The 21,582-nt window shown below is 35.3% G+C and overlaps 1 protein-coding gene across 1 annotated transcript in view; it reads left to right on the top strand.

Annotated features, from left to right (window-relative positions):
- LOC150109672 (neurobeachin-like protein 1) overlaps positions 1–21,582 on the top strand; it is a 1,254,229-nt gene that overhangs the window by 305,719 nt on the left and 926,928 nt on the right. Inside the window, exon 13 of the mRNA XM_090413954.1 lies at positions 4,442–4,676. Coding sequence (XP_090270080.1) covers positions 4,442–4,676 — 235 coding nt within the window. The remainder of the gene's footprint in view (positions 1–4,441; positions 4,677–21,582) is intronic.

Below are 21,582 nucleotides of genomic sequence, written 5' to 3' on the forward strand. Positions count from 1 at the left end.
TGGATTCACCATTACACGCTAGAATCCAAACAGCAGTCAAAGCAGTGGACAGAAGCCAAAGAAGACAAAGTCGGTTCCATCAGCAGGAAAGGTCATGGCATCGGTGTTTTGGGGATGCTAAAGGCATTTTGTTTATTAATTTTCTATAAAAGTGTAAAACAATAACTGGGGAATATTATTCCGATCTTTTAACCAGGCTAGGCAAAAATATTCATGAGAAAAGACCCGGTTTGCAGAAGAAAAAAATTGGGGTATTTTGCAGATCTTACTGAGAACCACTACAGGGATGGGATAATGGTGCTGGAGCATCGCTGAAATAAATGTATTAGTCTTAAGGGAGATTATGTTGAAAAATAAAAATGATTTTGAAATTATAACTTCTTTTTTTTATTGTTAGGCCAAGAACTTTTCAGACCACCCTCGTATATGCTTGTTTTAATCTTTTACCTTCAGGTAAAGGATTAAAACTTCATATAATTTCTTTTCAAATATAATATACTTTGCAATCCAGCAGTAAAACTTTCTTTAATTAAGTCTCAGCTTTGGTAAAGTACCAAGAGAAGTGGAGTGAGAACGAAATAATTCTGTTGCATAAAGAATTCTCCAGGACTGAAGAAGCAAATTATAAACCAGTTAATAGCTTGGGAGTAATGGTAAAGGTGTTGGAGAAGTTGATCAAAGATAGAATATCATAACAATATAATATCTAGTAGGTAGCATGGCTTTAGAGAACACTTTATGTGTATGGGATACTGAGGCTACACGATGATGATATTGTTTTGATTTTGGAAAGGCATTTGACAGGATAGATACCATGTGGAAAGAGTTAACAGAGTTTCACATGTTAATCGAGGCAATATACAGTTCTCACAGGATGATTTAAATAAGTTGACAGTGTGGGCAAAAGTTAACAAGTATTAGTTTAACATGGAAAAGTGCAGAGTTATGCATTTTGGGATGAAAAAGATTGAGCTATGTACTATATATTGATAAGAGTGTGATTTTGGGGATGGTTGGAATAGGGAATTTGGGAATAGGAAGCTAAAGTTCAGAGGGCATATTTCAAGGGTGGCTAAAGTAACTCATAGGTTATTGAAGATCACACTAACAAGCAAATATCAGGAAATTACCATTCCTGTTTATAAGGATTTAATATGGACACATCTTGATTATTGTGCAGGAGTCGGTCACCTGAGTTTATTGAGGATTGAAGTGATAGAGAGGATATGGAGGTTAGTGACCAAGATGGTGCTAGGTATGTGAAATGCTCTTTGTGATGATGAAGTTCAGAGGACATATTGCAAAGGTGGCCAAAGTAGTTCATAGGTTACTGAAGAACACACTAACAAGGAAATTATCATTCCTCTTTATAAGGCTTTAATATGGACACATCTGGATTATTGTGCAAGAGTCTGGTTACCTGGGTTTATTGGAGATGAAGTAATGGAGAGGATCCAGAGGTTAGTGACTAAGATGGTGTCCATGTGTTAGGGCTTAAGTGCTGGGAAAACCTCATGACACAAGTTTAATGGAGTGAAACAGCACTAGGAAATGATTTTAAAAAAAAGTATTTAATGCAGTCCGCACAGTTAGCCTAGTGGCTGTGTGCTTCACAACCATATGCCTGGGGAAGGAGTGTCCTAGGTTCATTTCCCATCAGTGACGTCAGGAGCTGAAGGATCTTCCTCAGCCATAGCCAAGTTAGCCGGTCTTGGATGTGGGCAGTAGGTTTTTCCCCCAGTTTATCCTGGGGTTTTTCATCCTGCAAAGCAGGCAAACCGGCCTTGAGAACTCAACACTACAGACATAGGATATACCGGGGCATAGGACTGACCACCTTATCCTGTGAACGGTTTTGAGGTCCACTGATTAATAAACCCTTGACACCGCAAGGTAAAAGAGGGTAAAAGGAAGATCATGATGATGATGAGTATTTAATGCCTGTTTGTCTATTAGCCACCTGGTAGCTGATAGATAGACAGGGAGATCAGCTACCATCCAAATGGAAGAACATAAAAAATACATCTGCATTCATGACTATGGTCAATCTTGCCTTGCAGTCCATACTTTGGATATACATCTCACATAATTAATTGAAGAAAGACCATCGCGCTCCATCACAGTAAATTTAGAAAAAGAGGACTGTTTTTAGAATCTACTGCTGCTCTTAAATATCAGCCTAATTTATTATTATTATTATTATTACGTCTTCCATGGAGTTGGCAGACTTATCATGGGATGTTCATTCAGCTATTTAAATAAATATGGTTGCATAAAAAACTTCCCAAAATATGGGATGCACTAATACTTTGAGATTCCAGTTTACATCATAGGTGACAAGTGTCCATAAAGACACCTCACATAATTTAGGACTAGTCCTTTCTTTTAGTGTTACACAGTGATCAGCATTTATTTAAAAATTTTATGGAATTTACAACCGTGTTTAAAAAAAAAACTTTTTTTATTATCCCGACATTTCGATCTTCATATCAAGATCATCATCTGGAGTATACATAAATATACAAGACAAGCTGAGTTACATTATTAACTGTAAGCTAGAGAAACAATGATTTGATAACATGTTATTCTACTGGCATGACCTCTAGTGAAAAAAAAAAAAAAATATAAATTACATCAAGTTAAATTCTATTTATGATGACAGGATTAAACATTCTTTCTTACAAATGGTTTTGTTTCAGAAACAGTGATGTCCTATTTTTAGTATTATGATTGTTATTTAAGATACTAGATTTTCTACAGTCCTGTTTATAGTTGTTCTTAGTGAGGAAGGTTCTGTTGGTCGAATATATGCCTTCCATATGTTTGGAATTTCAAGACCATCATTATTGTTCAGATTGGGGTAGTTGATAATGATCTCACAGGTTTCCTTAAATTTCTGTTCATAACATGTTTTAGTTTCAGCTTGATGTAATTTATAAATAATTTTCTTTTCTTTTTTTTTTTCTCACTAGAGGTCATGCCATTAGAGTTATCAAATCATTGTTTCTCTAGCTTACAGTTAATAATGTAACTCAGCTTGTCTTGTATATTTATGTATGCTCCAGATGATGATCTTGATATGAAGATTGAAACATCGGGATAATAAAAAAGTTTTTGAACACGGTTGTAAATTCCATAAAATTTTAGGACTCTAGTCTTTTGTCCACTTGTTTCAATTAGTTTTGTGCCACCTTTGTGTGTGTGTGTGTGTGTGTGTGTGTTACAAGTCTCATTTTATACTCCCTGATGATGTTTCTGTAACTGAGATGTATTACAGGAAGCATTAAATACTATTTTTAATCATTTTCTAGTGCTGTTTCACTCCATTAAACTTTTATCATTACTGAGATGGTGCATGGCCTGTGGAATGTGATGATGATAGTTTTAAGGTTTGTAAGTTATAGATGGGTGATAGGTAGAAAAGAGAACATATGGTAGAAAAATTTAAGTTACTAAAAGGGTTTAATACGATTGACTGCAGAACAAGGGGTCATCCCTGAAATTAAGTAAGAGTGCAGTTGGCAAGAGTATGAGGACTAGATAAAATGAGTGAAATGTTTTGTCAGTGTTGTGAATGTTTTGTCAGTGAATCTATTCAAACAGTAGAATCTACTGATGCTCTTAAATGAGCATCAGTAGATTCTAAAAGCGGTCTTTTTCTTCTAAATTCTTAAATATCATATATTTATGATACAATTATGTGGATAGTGGATCCTCCCATGATTAGTCTTTGGACTCCATGGGGGTTCCTGTAACAATTAGATTAATGACCCCTCCCTCTCCACACAGTTAACTCCATTTTCTTTCAGACAGTCATTCAGTTTATGCTGTATTCATTTTCTGTCAGTTTTCATGTTCACAATTCATGAAAAATCTTTTATGACACATGTAGCATTTAGTCCCCAACCATTTATTGTGAATCTCCATAGTTTCCTTCATTCAATGTGTATCTAATCTTTAAATGTACCTGTGGCATGATTATAAATAATAAATTACATGGTAATTAAAGTTAATTACTGTGGTTATCATGTAATTTATTATTCATTGTCTATGTTCTTCAAACTATTTCTCATCTTATATATATATTTTTTAAACAGTATCACTTTAAGTATAATAAATTTAGTTTAATCCTTTATCCAAGTGTGAACAAACAAAGTTTGGGCCTGAAAGTATCTTCAGGACTGGGGGTAAGGTAGTGCAACACCAGGACGACTCCTTGCTTCAGTATCACTTTAAGGTTTTCAGGTCTAATGTTTTCAATTTTTTTTTCTGTCTTCTCAATTCTTTTCCTATCAAGTATGCTGAGAAAATTCTCTTGTTGGCATTCACTATTAAAAAATAAATAATTGAAAGCAAAAAGCAAAAAAAAAAAAAAAAAAACATATCTAGGTAAACTAGATGTCATTATCCAGTTTTTAAACAATAAAATTTTTGTATCTAGGCTTGTGAATCAATTTCCAACTGCCAGAGGATCAAAAATGCTGAAGTAATTGTATCAATCATTCATTGGCTTCCTGACATTCACTCAGCGAAACTTCAAATTTGGATTGTGGAGGAGATTTTGAAAAAATGTTCTTCTGATATTCAGACTAAAATTAATTGCTGCAAAGAAAGAATGGTCGGTGCCATTCTGAATGTACTTGAAATGTGTTTAAAACTCACTGGAAGAGCTGTTGGTAAGTATAGTTATACCAAAACTTGATTAGAATTAGTGATAATGTATATTTGCATAGTCTAAGGTTAAGCTGTTGACACAAAAAGCTCATTTTTGGGACTGCCACTATATGTATGCACATCATATGGGGAAAAAAAAAAGAAGTATGTTAAGCAGGACATCTTCAATGGAAACATGAAAAAACTTTTTTGTTAGGCTAAAGCAAAAGTATTATGTATATTCTTTATAAATGATGCCACTGAAATAAATGATATTTTAGCCCACTATATCTGGGGAAACTCTTGTTTTATATGTGTTTTTATTTTATTAAAACTTAATATAATGAATTTATATTGTATTATAATGGGGGTTGCTTAAGGCTCAGGACTGGACAACCTGGAAGAGACCTCCTATAAACATTTTAAAGAATGTGGAGAACTGACTAGCCTAATATCCAATCCTCATCTCCTTGTGATGCAGCTTATTGTAAGTATCTACCTGGATACTGGAATTGGCAGAAGAAAAGAAGAATCAAGTTTACATAATTGATATTAACAAAACAAAGAAGACAAAAATAGGTAAGACTTTTCTAAATAACCATTACAAGATGTATTCAGGCAATAATGATAAGGAAAGAATGAATAGTTATGGTATCCTCCACTAAACATGAGGATTGGACCTGGACAATATATTGATGGCTCGTGACAATATGTTCTTGTTGATAGTGATGTTTTCTCCCTGGTGCAGGACACCAGAGTGTACAGCGGATTTGAAATTGGAAGTGATCACTATTTAGTCTTGAGCAGGATAAAATTGAATTTCATATTGAAAAGAATAATATGTAAGAAAGTTTTAAAGCGAATAAAACTTGAGCAGCTCTCAGATATGAATTGTAGACTAAAATACACAAAGATTATTGAAGAAAAAATGAAAGAGGTTGAGAACAGGAATCAAACCTTGGAGATTCAGTGGCAAACTCTGAAGAAAACCCTGATTGATGCAGCCAGAGAGGCATGCAGTGAGGTTGTCTGCAAGGATAAAAAATCAGAACTCCCTGGTGGACACAGGAAGTTAAAGAGGCAGTGAAGGAAAAGAAGAAAGCATATCAAAAGTTCCTGTCAAATAAGTCAGCTTGTGCTCTTAGAGAATACAGAGACAAATGCAAGAATGCTAAACACTGTGTAAAACTAGCTAAACAAAACTCATGGGAGGATTTGGGAAAGAACATAGAAAATAAATATCAAGAAGGTGGCAAAATATTCTGGAGGTTGTTGAAGAAGCTTGGGAATGGGGGAAAGAGTGCTGTAAAAGGAGTTAGAGATGATAAAGGCGACATGAAAATGGGAGAAAAAGATATCCTTGAAGTATGGAGTAATTACTTTGAAAAACTGCTAAATGAAACAAGAAGTGATGACAGCACAGTGGTAAAAAACACTGCCCAGGCATGCAGTCAGGAATACATATCCATACTTGAAGTAGAAAAAGCCATCAAAGGTTTAAAATGTGGAAAGGCAGCAGGAGTAGATGATATTCGACCAGAAATGCTCAAGTATGGTGGTATAAGAATCTTACAGTGGCTGCACTGCATAGTTCAGAAAGCCTGGGCAGAGGGATGAATTCCCGATGATTGGAATAGAGCTCTCATAGTACCCATATATAAAAAGGGAAATAAAACTGAATGTGAGAATTACAGAGGTATTTCCCTACTGAGTGTTCCTGGCAAGATCTATGCAAGTATACTTGAGAAACAGTTGATAAGAATTGTGGAAGAAAAGCTTGGTGAAGAACAAGTTGGATTCAGGCCAAATAGAGACTGTCAAGATCAGATCTTCACTTTACGACAAATAGTCGAGAAAGCATGGGAATATAACAGAGATCTGTATTTAAGTTTTGTCGATTTGGAAAAGGCATATGACAAGGTGCCAAGAGAGAAGCTATTTAATGGGGCATTATATCAAGCAATACTTAGTCTTTATTTGAGTTGTAAGTCAGCAGTTAGAATTGAAGGAAGTAGAGGAAGATGGTATAATGTTAAATCTGGTGTCAGACATGGATGTACATTATCCCCTCTGTTATTCATTATCTATATGGATCACATTACGAAGGAAAGTGGTATTAAACATGATATCAAAATTGGAGATGTTAATGTCAGCTCTTTGCTTTATGTGGATGATGTTATACTTCTAAATAAATCCGCTACAAGCCTGCAAGATTCTCTGACTAAATTGAATAGATGTTGTAATAGATATGGTATGAAGGTCAACAATAAAAAGACAAAGACAATGAAAATAGGCAGAATCATTGAAAATGTCAACTGTGTTGTGAATGGAGAACCTGTGGAACAAGTAAAACATTTCAGCTACTTAGGCACGATTTTTACTGAAGATGGTAAATTAAATATAGAAATAGACAACAGAATCACCAAAGCTGGTGTGAAGTCAATTGAATAAATTCATATGGAATAAGAGAGAAATTAGTCGGAACACTAAATTAGCTGTATACAAGACAGTGTTCAAACCAATTTTAACTTATGGATCTGAGAGCTGGGTCAGAAGTAAAACGCTTGACCAAAGACTAGAAACCACAGATATGAGAGTCCTGAGAAAGATTAGAGGCGTGAACAGATGGCATCGATGGCAATATTATATTAAAAACGAGGATATTAGGAAAGAACTTGACATTGTCAGCATCTAGGAATGCATTAGCAGAGCCAATCTCAGGTGGTATGGTCACTTAAACAGAATGGGCAAAGACAGATTAGCAAAACAAGTGTTCTCTGCCAGGTTGGCAGCAAAACGACCCAGAGGAAGACCAAGATATAGGTGGATTGATACGGTACCAAGTACCTTAGACGATAGAAATATAAGATCTGATAATGTTGGAGTCTTGACAAGTAACAGACTGATTTGGAGGAAAATTGTAGATAGGAAGTTAGTAATGATGTAAATTTTTAATGCTGTACTATCCTAACCTGTACACCCCTTGAGGGTACATAGCAGGAATTTGATGATGATAATATCATGACCAAACAAACACACATAATAACCACAGTAATAAGTTTTAATGAGTAAATATTTCATCCTTAAGTATCTTAGGACATCATCAGTACAATTAATTCAAACAATACTAGAAATAACATACAGTTAGGGTGCATGATTACAATGGAATCCCAATATGCGTGCAGTAGCGTGTTATAGAATTAAATTAAAATATATCTGGAGGAAAAACAACAAAAAAGATAACATTAAAATAAGATAACATATATAAAAATTAACACAATTTTGTATGACAATTTCCCATACTTTAGGAATAGCAAGAACGTCATTACAGTTTAGATTTGGTCTGCGAAGTAGACCAAATCAGCACTTTCTTTATAGAAATGTTCATGTTTATAAGAAGATCTATGTAGAAGTTTGGTCTTTTCCCAATGGATCCTATGGTTTGGGTTTTCAACTCTGTGTTGTGCAAGGCCAGATTTCTGTGGTTTGATAAGACGGATATGGTCTTGATGTTCCGACATGCGTGAACAGCATGGAGCCTCGTACATGCCAGGTAGCATCAGAGGTGAGAGTTTGTCTTTAGGAGAAGGTATCAAGTTATAGATCTGGTTGATTGGTTTGTAGGTAGTAGCAAGTTTGTATTTCTTCATAATTTTTTCATTTCGCTACATTCACAATTTTTCTGCTCTTCAACCATCTCAAAAATTTGGCATCGTTAAATCATTACTAACCAGAGCGCACAGATTCTGCTCCTCTGAAGAATCTCTAAATCAGAATTGGAAATAATCAAAAATACACCCATACTAAATGGATACAATCTTAAAACAACTCAAAAAATCATCAGTCACTTCCCCACACATCAGACTAGACAAGAACAAGCCCATAGGATTCCCATACCTTATATGAAAGGCATCTCCGAACGTCTTTCAAAAATTATGAAGAAATACAAACTTTCTACTACCTACAAACCAATCAACCAGATCTATAACTTGTTACCTTCGCCTAAAGACAAACTCTCTCACTTCTGATGCTACCTGGCATGTACGAGGTTCCATGCTTCTGTAAATTTTTTCCTATGGACATACAGGCAGATCTGTTCATAAACACATTTCGGAACATCAAGACCATATCCGTCTTATCAAACCACAGAAATCTGGCCTTGGACAACACGGAGTTGAAAACCAAACCAAACCATAGAATCCATTGGGAAAAGACCAAACTTCTACATAGATCTTTATATAAACATTCATGTTTATATAAAGAAAGTGCTGAAACCCTACTTCGCAGAAATCGAGCTTCAGCCTTATTGTGCAAAATAATTTTTATATATGTTATCTTATTTTAATGTAATCTTTTTTGTTTTTTTTTCCTCCAGATATATTTTAATTTAAATTCTATGATACACTACTGCATTCATATTGGGATTCCATTGTAATCATGTGCCCTAACTGTATGTTATTCCTAGTATTGTTTGAATTAACTGTACTGACGATGTCCTAATATACTTAGGATGAAATATTTACTTATTAAAACTTATTACTGTGGTTGTTATATGTGTTTGTTTAGTCATGAATTCTCCACAGGTTTCATTGTACAATAAATTATTAATTTCAATTTTAAGCATAAAGATGTACAGAGATCCACATGAGGGAAGACAAAACAACAAATAAGAAAAGTCTTACTGATCATGTTATTGTTGATAGTTATATCATCACAGTGATTTGGGAGACAACAGTATACAGCTTATTGAAATTGGAAGTGGTTAGCATTTCGTTCTGAGCAGGATTCAATTGAATATCATACTGAAATGAAAAGTGTGTAAAAAAGAATTTAAAAGACTCAAAGTCAAGCTCTTTGAAGAGTGAACTGTAGACTGACATATACAAGTATTACCGAAGGAAAAAAAATGGAAGAGTTTGAAGACAAGAGCAGAACCTTGGAGGCTTGTTGGCAGATTCTAAAGAAAACATTGATTGAATCAGCCAAAGAAGCATATGGCACAGTTGTCTGCAAGGACAGAAAAATCGGAATTCCATGGTGGAATGAGGAAGTCAAAGAGGCAGATGTGAAATAAAAGAAAGTATTTCAAAAGTTCATAGCAGGTAAATGAGCGTGTCTTGAGAGAATACCGAGAAAAATGTAAGAATTCAAAGCAACATGTAAAAGCAGCTAAACAAAACTCATACAAATAATTTGGTATGATTATAGAAAGAAGATCAGGAACTTGGCAAAATGTTCTTCAGGCTGTTGAAGAAGATTAGAATGGAGGAAAAAGTACTGTAAAAGGAATTAGAGATGATAAAGATAACATGAAAACTAAAGATAAATAAAAATATTCAAAATGTCTGGAGTCATTACTCTGAAAGATTACAATGAAATAAGAAGTGATAGAACAGTGGTGGTAAATAGTCAACAGGAATGCAATTAAGAATACACATTAATACTTCAAGTAAAAAAGTCGAAGTTCTGAATTTTGGAAGACAGCTGGAATAGATGTATTCGATCAGAAATGCTGAAATATAGACATATAAAAGTTTTCAGTGGCTACACTGAATAGGTGTTTGTCATAAGTTCAAATTCCAGATGAATGGAGTAGAGCTCTCGTAGTACCCATGTGCAAAAAGGTAAAGGATATTGAATGTGAGAATTACAGAGAAATTTCCTTGGTGAGTATTCCAGGTAAGATTTATACAATCATATTGAGAAAAATTGTAGAAGGGGAAACTTGGCAAAGAACAAGCTAGGTTCAGGCCAAATAGAAATTGTCAGGATCAGATTTTCACTATCATACAGCAGATAGTTGAGAAATCATGGGAATATAAAAAGGATCTGCATTTGAGTTTTATACAGGTGCAAATGCATATGATGAGGTGCCAAGGTCCTGTTCAGAACACTACAGTTTTGTGGTGTAAATGGTACATTATATTGAGCAATACATGGACTATATTTGACTTATAAGTGAGTAGTTATAAATGCAGGAGGTACAGGATGATGATGATTTGATGTAAATCAGGTGTGAGATATAGGTGCACATTAGCTCCACTGCTGTCCATCATTTATGTGGATCACTGTATGAAGGAAAGTGGCATTAAGCCTAATATCAAATTTAGAAATATTTAACTCAACTCTTAGCTTTATGCATATGCTCTTGTTACTCCTAAACAATGCGGTAAGCTCTGCAGGATTTGTTTAGGAGTAACTAAATTGAATCAATGGTGTAATAAATTCAGTAATAAAATCAGGAATAAAAAGACAGACTATGAAAAATAGGCAGGGACATTAAAAACATCATTTACATCCTGAATGGAGAACTTATAAACCTATAGAACAAATAAAACATTTCAACTAATCAGGCTCAGTATTTAGTGAAGATCACAAGCTAAATATGGAAATAAAACAACGAAATTAGCTCAACTGATGTGGAGTCAGTGGAATAAATTTATACGGAATAAGAGAGAAATTAGTGAGAACACTATACTAGCTGTCTGTAAGACATTGTTTAAACCAATTTTAACTTATGGATTTGAAAGCTAATTTAAATATAAAAGACTTAATCTAAGATTGGAGACCACAAATATGAGAGTACCAAGAAAAATTAGGGGAGCGAACAGATGTCAACAATTGCAGACCCATAATAATAAGGATATTAGGTAATATTGTTAGCATTCAGGAAGGTGTGATCAACAGGCAGTTGGATTGATTTAGTAAGAAGTGCTTTAGAAAAATTAAATGTAAGTTCTGAGAGTATTGTAGTCCTGAAAAATAACAGATTAATTTGAAGAAAATTGTGCATAGGAAGTTGGTAATGGTGTAAACTTTTCATGTAGTATTATCATTCATACATGGTACACCCTCTGAAGGTACATATCAGGAATTTGATGATGATGTATAATAATCCTTTCTTCATTACCATATTTACTCGAATATAACTTGCCCTTGTGTATAACTCGCACCCTGATTTTACTTTACAAAAAAAGAAATTAAAAAGTTTCACATGTACCTCACATGAAAAAAAGTTTAAACACGTTCATGTCGGGGCGACAGTAACTCACTTCCCACGGTAAACAACACACCTTCCCCAATATTCACTAAACTGCAGACACAAGAAAAACAAGTAATTTTATTGTATCACTGAATAAGGTAAAGAGACAATTGCCAATTGCAGTCTGTGTAATATATTTCTCAACAAATAGTGCAATTAGAGACAACTGGGATAAAAACGGCACTAACTAATTGAATCACATGTCCTGTCCCACAGAAACTATGCTGTATAGACTCAAGCAAAACCATATGTTGCACTGGAAAACACAGTATCTGACTAAAAGTTATCGTTTTTAGTTAGAATTTTTAGTTAGTTCTAACTAAAAATTATTGTTTTTAGTTAGATGTGTATGAGTCCGCCCACCAGCTCAAATGTAAAGCAGCAATAAAATTCAACCGAACATCTTAAAACTAAGAAATATATAGTGAATGTTGTTGTTATTGTGAGAGTTTCAGATATTATGGAATTCGGTTGAATAGAATTGGCATTTGAACTCAAAAATTGTCGACTTTTGATCTTTTGTTAATGCCACACCAATCATATGCACATCTTCATAGTTGCTCTATCTTCTGCTGGCCTACCATTGCTGTCTGTTTCCTGCTCTGCTTTCACTGCCCATTAGTCATTCCTGAAGGATTGTTCATTACATATCTCAAGTCTTGTAAATTACTGGTAATTTTTGCTTGAAATAATGGAATAGAAGGTGATGCTATTTGGGTAGGATGCACACAAGGCAACTGCTCTCTTGTCCAGAAATAGCAATAGCAAATAGGAGATTCTTGGTAAGTCATACCCATTTTCAGTTTTTTCCTGAAAACTTTAGTTTTCAAAAATCCCTGCATTCTAGTAGCAAGGCTTATACGTTGGTCAAACATAACTGGTAATTAATTTACGGAATTAACAATGCATATAAAGTATATTAATTAAAGGTAACTTTAATGAATAACTTCTATATTTCGGCAACATCACGTTGCCATCTTCAGGAACATAAAGATATGGCATGTGTATGCAGGCACTAACAAAAGCAAATGAGGAAGAAAGCAAGAAACTAATATTGTTCCTAAAGTCCTAATGGTGCCCTCTGGTGGGCTAATTTGGTTGTCTTGGCAGTTGGGCTGAAGTTCTCATAATGTAAGTCTCCCAAATTTGGAGTAGTTTCATGCATCCAAATTAGTTGAGATTAGGAACGTTTTTTAGAGCTGCTGATGATTCCTTGAATAATCTTTCATATTTAAATTTGCTGCGGTGTATTATTTTTGTTTTCTTCCAATGAATTCAATGCATATGTAATTATTTCCTTTTCTGAAGGAAATATCTAATGTTTGTGCATATATTATAGTAGAAGTTTAGTAATTTAGCATCATCCTAAGTGTTGCAATAATATATAATATATTCATATAGTTATTATTGTTTTATAGAATGGACCTCCATGATCCATAGACTCATTGTGGTAGGTCAAACAGTTCTCCAAAACTAGCCATCGTTTGCACAATACCTGCAATATTTTGCATTAAACTCATTTGTCTGCAGAGCACTCACAAGTTACTCTTGCAACCCATTCCATTCATTCACCAATTATCCAATCAAAAATGTATTTCTCCCACCTTTCCTTACTATACTCTTACATATTTTCAGGAATGATCCCTAGTTTTCCCCAAACTGATCATGTACTGAAAAATTTCCTCTATATCAGACCTGTAAAACTCTTTAAATATAACATATGTCTCTATCATATTCTCCTTTTTTCCAACAAATCTTCAGTCTATCTTTGTATGGAAATATACTGTATGTGAATATTCCAGACCTGCCCTCTATCTTGGTCACTTACCTCTGGATCTGTTCCACTTCTTCAATTAAATAAGACAGTTTTGGGGTACTCAAAAATTTCAGAAGTATTTCAAAATTTATGGTATATAATGTAAATTAATTTATATCCTTTGTATATTGTAAATTCTTTAAGTTATTTAATAAGCATGTATAACCAAATTCTAAGCCTTTCTACAAGAAATATATATATATATATATATATATATTTTTTTTTTTCTAAATCACTTAGGGAATTGAAACAACGTAGATCCGAATATAAATTAAATTATACTTTAATAAATATTTCCGATATTTCGGCAATGTCACATTGCCATTTTCAAAAGGAACTTACAAAAAGGCAGGTGGACACAGGCACTAACAATACAGTAACTGAGAATGAAGATATGAAGCTATCGTTCTCCTAGAAGTCCTGATGGTGCCCTCTGGCGGGCTAAGTAGGCGTTCTTGGCCATTGGGCTGAAGGTCTGCTGATGTATGCCTCCCAAATTTGGGGCAGTCGCATACAACCAAATTTGTTGAGGTTTGGAGAGTTTCTTAGGGCAAAGGCTGATTCCATAAATAATCTTTCGAATTTATATTTGCTCTGGTGTATTACTGTTGCTTTCTTCCACCGTATTCTGTGGCGAGTATCCAGAGCATGGTCTGCAAGACCAGAATGGCTATACTTGTAAAACTGGATATGGTCCTTGTGTTCAGAAATTCTGATATTCGCTGTCCTGCCTGTTTGGCCAAAGTACGACAGTTTACAACTGCAAGGGACCTGGTATACACCAGGTAGGTCTAGGGGAAGTGGTTGGTCTTTTGTAGAGCGGATAAGGGATGCCAATTTTCTGTAAGGCCTGTAACAGGAGGTGAGGTCATGTTTTTTTAGAATTTTGGTAATTTTTTCTGAGGTGCCTCGGATGTAAGGAATGGTGATGGATTTAGAGTAATCTTTTTTGTGGAGGAGGGGAGGAGGGGGGCTGTGATTTGTAGGTTTTAATATTTTTTTGGGGGGGTAGCCATTGGCTGAGATAGTGTTGAGGATGTGATTTAGTTCAGTGTTAAGGGCTATGTCATTAGAACAGATTAGTTTAGCCCTGTTGTATGGTGTTTTTACCACTCCATATTGTTGTGAGGGGGGGTGGTGGGATTGTTGGTGGATGTATCTGCCTGTATGGGTGGGTTTTCTGTAAACTGAGAAAACCAAAGTTCCATCAGGCTGGCGGGTGACTAGTGTGTCTAAGAAAGGGAAGCAGTTGTTTTCCTCTTTTTCCAGGGTGAACTTGATTCTGGCGTGTTGGTTGTTTAAGTGTGTAAGGAAGGAGAGGAGTGTTTCAGAGCCATGTGGCTCTGAATTTGGCCACATGGCTCTGAAACACTCCTCTCCTTCCTTACACACTTAACCAACAAGCCAGAATCAAGTTCATCCTGGAAAAAGAGGAAAACAACTGCCTCCCTTTCCTAGACACACTAGTCACCCGCCAGCCTGATGGAACTTTGGTTTTCTCAGTTTACAGAAAACCCACCCATACAGGCAGATACATCCACCAACAAAATCCCCCCCCCCCCTCACAACAATATGGAGTGGTAAAAACACTATACAACAGGGCTAAACTAATCTGTTCTAATGACATAGCCCTTAACACTGAACTAAATCACATCCTCAACACTTTCTCAGCCAATGGCTACCCCCCCCAAAAAAATCCAAAAAATATTAAAACCCACAAACCACAGCCCCCCCCTCTCTCCCCCCTCCACAAAAAAGATTACTCTAAATCCATCACCATTCCTTACATCCGAGGCACCTCAGAAAAAATTACCAAAATTCTAAAAAAACATGACCTCACCTCCTGTTACAGGCCTTACAGAAAATTGGCATCCCTTATCCGCTCTACCAAAGACCAACCACTTCCCCTAGACCTACCTGGTGTATACCAGGTCCCTTGCAGTTGTAAACTGTCGTACTTTGGCCAAACAGGCAGGACAGTGAATATCAGAATTTCTGAACACAAGGACTACATCCGGTTTTACAAGTATAGCCATTCTGGTCTTGCAGACCATGCTCTGGATACTCGCCACAGAATACGGTGGAAGAAAGCAACAGTAATACACCGGAGCAAATATAAATTCGAAAGATTATTTATGGAATCAGCCTCTGCCCTAAGAAACTCTCCAAACCTCAACAAATTTGGTTGTATGCGACTGCCCCAAATTTGGGAGGCATACATCAGCAGACCTTCAGCCCAACGGCCAAGAACGCCTACTTAGCCCGCCAGAGGGCACCATCAGGACTTCTAGGAGAACGATAGCTTCATATCTTCATTCTCAGTTACTGTATTGTTAGTGCCTGTGTGCACCTGCCTTTTTGTAAGTTCCTTTTGAAAATGGCAATGTGACATTGCCGAAATATCGGAAATATTTATTAAAGTATAATTTAATTTATATTTGGATCTACGTTGTTTCAATTCCCTAAGTGATTTAGAAATGCATAACCAACGTATAAGCCTGTCTACGAGAAAGAAATATATAATGTATAGTTTCTGCAATTGAGCCTTCTAGTCCCTTACTAAGGTTGTTGACATAGTACAACTGGCATCACTCAAAGATGAGGTTCTTTGTATCAGTCTTTTTCTCCAGCACTTTTATAAAGGACCAAGGCAACTCCTATAATACTACAGACTGTTTGCATTTCCTCTTTAGTCTTTATACTAATAGGTCTCCTAGTTCAGATGGTATTCCTCCGGTAGTGGTAAAAACTTCATCAAATTCTTGATACCTTCAAGCGATGCAAGATACTATGGTACTACTACATGCAATGTTTACATTATTACTTACTCCCTATTATCAATTTTCTTCCAAATTAGTCTGTTATCTGTAAGGACTCCGGTATTGTCAGATCTCATATTTCAGTTTTCTAGGGCACATCTAACTGCATCAATCCACCAATATGTTAAATCTTGGTGGAAAAAATACCTTCCTCTGGGTATTTTTTTTGCCATCCTGGCATCAGACACCTGTTTTGCTAACCTGTCTCTCCCCCATTCTCTTTAGATGATCGTGCAACCTAAGTTTAGCTCTGCCAAAATGTTCCTGAATAGGAACAATGTCAAGTTCGTTCCTAATATCTTCATTTTTAATGTGATGTTGCCCTTGATGATATCTGTTCACTTATCTTTCTCAGAACTGTCACATCTGGTTTCCCATCTTTGATCAACTGTTTTATTTCTAACTCATCTCTCAGATCTATAAATTAAAATTGGTTTGAAAAATGTTTTGATTCATTTCTCTCTTATTATTCAAATGATTCTCTACCATACCAGTTTCATATATTGTGTTGTATATTTCAGCATCATCATCAAATTCCTAATGAACCTTCAAAGGATGTACAAGATACTATGACGGTACAACAGGAGATGCTTTTGTTACTACAAACTTAATGTCGATAATATGCCTTGAAATTAGTCTTTTATCTATCAGAGCTCCAATTTGTAGATCTTGTATTTCAGTCTTGTACAGCAGTGCTTCTAACTGCACCACTTCATGTGAAGTACCTGTTCATGGTGGAGAGGATCTCCTAGTGATGATACTGCCACCTTTTCATTTTTATTCTTTTTTCTTCTATGTTAGAAGTGCTCTTCCTGTAACATGGCAGTCAAATAACAAAAGTGACATGACAAATGTTTGAGATATTTACAACTTATTTTCATTCAGCAGTTGAACATTACTTACCACAAGTAATGATATGGATTTTAAAATTTTGTTTAATAGACAATACACCAGGTCATCCTACTGCTATTTCTGACTTGCATGAAAATGTTAAAATCCTTTTTCTGTCACACAATACAATATCATTATTGCAGCCAATCAGGACGTTATTGATATGTTTAAGCCCTATTATTTGGGATGAACTTTTTCTCAAGCAATAAAAGTAATAATGGGAGATGGAAACAGATTTGTAAAAATATTTGAATATCAGAAATGCTGTTGAAAACATTGGTGAATCATGGCTTGAAGTAACTGTTAGCAATATGAGAGCTGTGTGGCAATATGTTTTACCACATTGTGGGAATGATTTCACTAGTTTTGAGATGATCCTACTACACAACATTACACTTTGATCCTAGCCAAAAGGTTGATTCTTCGTGATGCTTTATAATTTGAAGTTTTTGACTAAACAAACACATGTAATAACCACAGTAATAAGTTTTAATAAGTAAATATTTCATCCTAAGTATAATAGGACATTGTCAGTACAGTTAATTCAAACAGTACTAGGAATAACATACAGTTATGACTAAACAAACACACGTAATAACCACAGTAATAAGTTGTAATAAGTAAATATTTCATCCTAAGTATCATAGGACATCGTCAGTACAGTTAATTCAAACAATACTAGGAATAACATACAGTTAGGGTGCTTGATTACAATGGAATCCCAATATGTGTGCAGTAGCTTATTATAGAATTAAATTAAAATATTTTAATATATATATATATATATATATATATTTTTTTTAATTTAATTCTATAACATGCTGCTGCACATTAAATTTAAAAAATTAAATTAAGTTAAATTAAATTAAGCCCACTGTTACTTGAAAGCTTGATTAACTGTTCATTTTTCGATAACGAAAGGTCATTCTAGTGATTGTAAGCCTGAAATAGATCTATCATCCACAGAAATTTCTTATAAAAGTTATTCGGAAAATATGTTTCCAAATTCTGTTTCACAGTTTTGAGGTGGTTGCAAACCCTTTGCAGAAACTCAGAATCAACAAGAATATCATAATCCACTAAAAAGGATTCCAATGTTGAAAAAGATGCAAATTGTCTGTCTTTTACATAACTACTGCACAACACCAGTTTTTTTTTTTCTCGAATACCTTTATATTTTGTCATAGGCATCAAGAACAAAGAATTTCTCTGAAGGAAGAGATTTAATTCATTTAATTTCGAAAAAAATGTCTGAAAGATAGGATAGTGTTGATAACCATGCTTTGTCAGCAAGGAGTGATACAAAACCAGAATTACGTTCATTTACAAAAAATAAAACTTCTTGCCTTAATTGAAATAATCTTGTTAGTACTTTACCCCTGGAAAGCAAGAGAATTTTAGAATGAAGCAAAAATTGTATATATTCACTGTCCATTTCATCTCAGAGTACTGAAAATAACCTGTTATTTAGTGGTTGAGCCTTAATAAAAATTAACTAACTTTACAGTGTTGCATAGCACAGTTTTAAATTCTGGTGGCATTGCTTTGGAGGCCAACCTTTCCCTATGTATGAAACAATGTACCCAATTCATATTCAGAGCCGCCTTCTTTGACCATACAAACCAACTATTCCTGCCTGTAAGGGCGTGAGCTCCATCAGAATAGAAGCCCATGCTTTTTTTCCACTGGATCCTTTTGTGTATTATGTAATTATTGAGAGTGTGAAATATTTCTTCTCCAGTTGTACGAGATGACAAATTTCCACAAACCAGAATATCGTTATGAATGTCGTTATCATGTACATATCTTACATAGCTTATTAACTGCGCATCATCTGTAACATCAGCTTGTCTATTTGTAACACATGATAAGGGCTCTTCTTAACTCTTTCAATTAACTGAGATTCTGCGACCTACAGGGATGTTGAAAGAGGAGTCAACTCAATATCTTTTATTAACTTGTTGCCAAATATAGTTTTTACCACATCTTTTATAGCTGGAAGTAGGAAATTTTCGCCGAAAGAATGAGGTTTCCCTATTTTCGCGGTGCGCAAACTTGAGATGGATGCTTCCAGTGCCTTGCTATAAATCAAACCCATGGCCAAAACTACATCTTTCACATGATTTAATGTCGCTAAGTATCGCTGAAATTGGCATTCTTTTTTTTTTTTTCAATTTGCTTATTTTCACATCGCAATGTTTAGTTTCTAAATGTTGGAGTTTCGCAGGTTTCATGCACTCTTTCGACAACACTTGATAACACAAAACACATTGAGGTTTCTATTCACTTTCACCTCCACACCAAGTAAACCTGAGTTCCAAATATGAACCATTATATTTCCTACTGTGTTTTTTTCTTTGAACTGCTTGTTTCTTCTACTTTAATAGTATCAGATTTACTCGCCGTTACAACACATGTATCACAATTAGGGTTAGCATCACCTGTTTCATTTGCTCTTCTTTTCAGAGTCCTAGTTCTAAGCCACTTTTCCATTATTAAAACATTTACAAAAAATATATAAATATATAAATACTGGAGTTAACTGACGACACACTTTTTCCAAGTATCATTTAGCAATTGAAGGTGTACTGAGCCTTGGTTAAAGGAGGAAAATCTTCAGTAATAAAAATCAATAAACAACAAACAATTGGTTGAAATGTGGATAAGCACTTCAAATCTGACAAAACAGCAAGGGAAGGCGGAAGCAATGAAACTATATTGTTGTTCAGTTCACTCCTCTTATTATTTGTTATTCTGCTGCTACAAATTATCGTAGTGCCAGAATGACGACTAATAAAAGAGAGGTGAAGTGAACGATAATATAGTTTTATTGCTTCCGCCTTTAAACATTCTGATGCTATTTGTTGTTTTTTTTTTTTTTAAATCTCCATTTCATTTCAATAATTTTTATTTACTTATTCAATTTTAATTTGTTTGGATAACTAAAAATTATATATTTATGTAATTCATTTAAGTCTGCCTGCGGACCACCTGTGGTCCACAGACCACAGGTTGAGAAACACTGGTATAAAGCATAAGAATGCCACTGCTTCTGTACCTAACCTTATCCCCTGGACAGACTCCACTGGACTTAGTGTTACCTGATGTCGTCTCCCTTCCTGCAAGCACCCATCCCTACAAGAGGCCACCTTGCCATCCACCCTGGGAATCCTAGTTTCCCTGCATTGACACACTGACTCGTTTAGAAAACAGCAATCTCTCCAGATGTCTATGTCCTTCCTCATTCAAATGCAAGCGGTCTCCCGCACACATTTCCTTTCTATCCTCAAATGCTCTCCAAGCATCCACATATTCCAATCCTCTTTTCTGACACATTCTGGCTATTATGCTATTCATTATTACTGCTCTTCTGCTAAGCTCCTGATTATCATGTCTGGTTAACACACACACTATCTTTCCTCTCTGCATTTTCTTTTGTACAACCTCAAGTATGAATCTCAGATCTCTTGCTACTCAATTTACACTGCCTCTCAAGTCTTTCGTGTCCACCATCACAATCATTTCATCCATCCTTTCACCCCATTTAATTTCCATAGCCACACTTTCTCTCATTCTTCCAGCAGGTAAACACTCCTCTGGCATCCTATCTTGCACACCACGGATCATCGAAACTCCATACATCACAGCTGTTACCACTCTGTTCCTTGATTGCTCACCTGCATTCCTCTCTCTCTCTCTCTCTCCCTACTAACTCTTTCTCTCACTGTTTACCTGCTGTCCTGCGATCACTCTATCTCTGGTTCTGGCACTCCCTCACATTCTTTTCACTTTCTCTCTCTGACTATTTCATTCTCTCCTCTTCTATCATTCCCATGACACTCTCTCATTCCCTCTCTTCTACTGTTTCTATTTTATTCTCTCCTCTTCTATCCTTCCCATATCCCTCTCTCATTCCATCTCAAAATTAGGTAGAGTATTAGTTAAGGCGATGTGGAGAACTTGCAGAATAATTTAAATAGTCTGTTAATATGGACAAATGATAATGGATATCAGTTTAATTTGGGGAAATTTAAAGTTATGCATTCTGGGATAAATCGATTACAAGCTGTGTACTGCATTGATTGAATTGTACTCCAGGAAATAGATGAAGCTCGAGATTTAGGGTAGTAGGGTAGGATAGAGTGGATATTGCTAAGGTAGCCCATCAGATTTATTTTGTTATTCAAGAACACACCAACAAGTAGAGATTAGGAAGTTATTATTCCTCTTTATAAGGCCTTGATATGTCCACATTTGGATTACTGTGCTCAAGTCTGGTCTCCTGGGTTTCTTGGGGATGAGGAAGCGGTAGAGAAGATTCCACAGACCACTCACTAAGATGGTTAGTGGTCTGTAGAATG

The sequence above is a fragment of the Typopeltis vanoorti genome, chromosome 2 (genome assembly GCF_054136105.1).
Source record: "Typopeltis vanoorti isolate ZY-2024b chromosome 2, IOZ_Tvanoo_1.0, whole genome shotgun sequence".
NCBI classification, from domain to species: domain Eukaryota; kingdom Metazoa; phylum Arthropoda; class Arachnida; order Uropygi; family Thelyphonidae; genus Typopeltis; species Typopeltis vanoorti.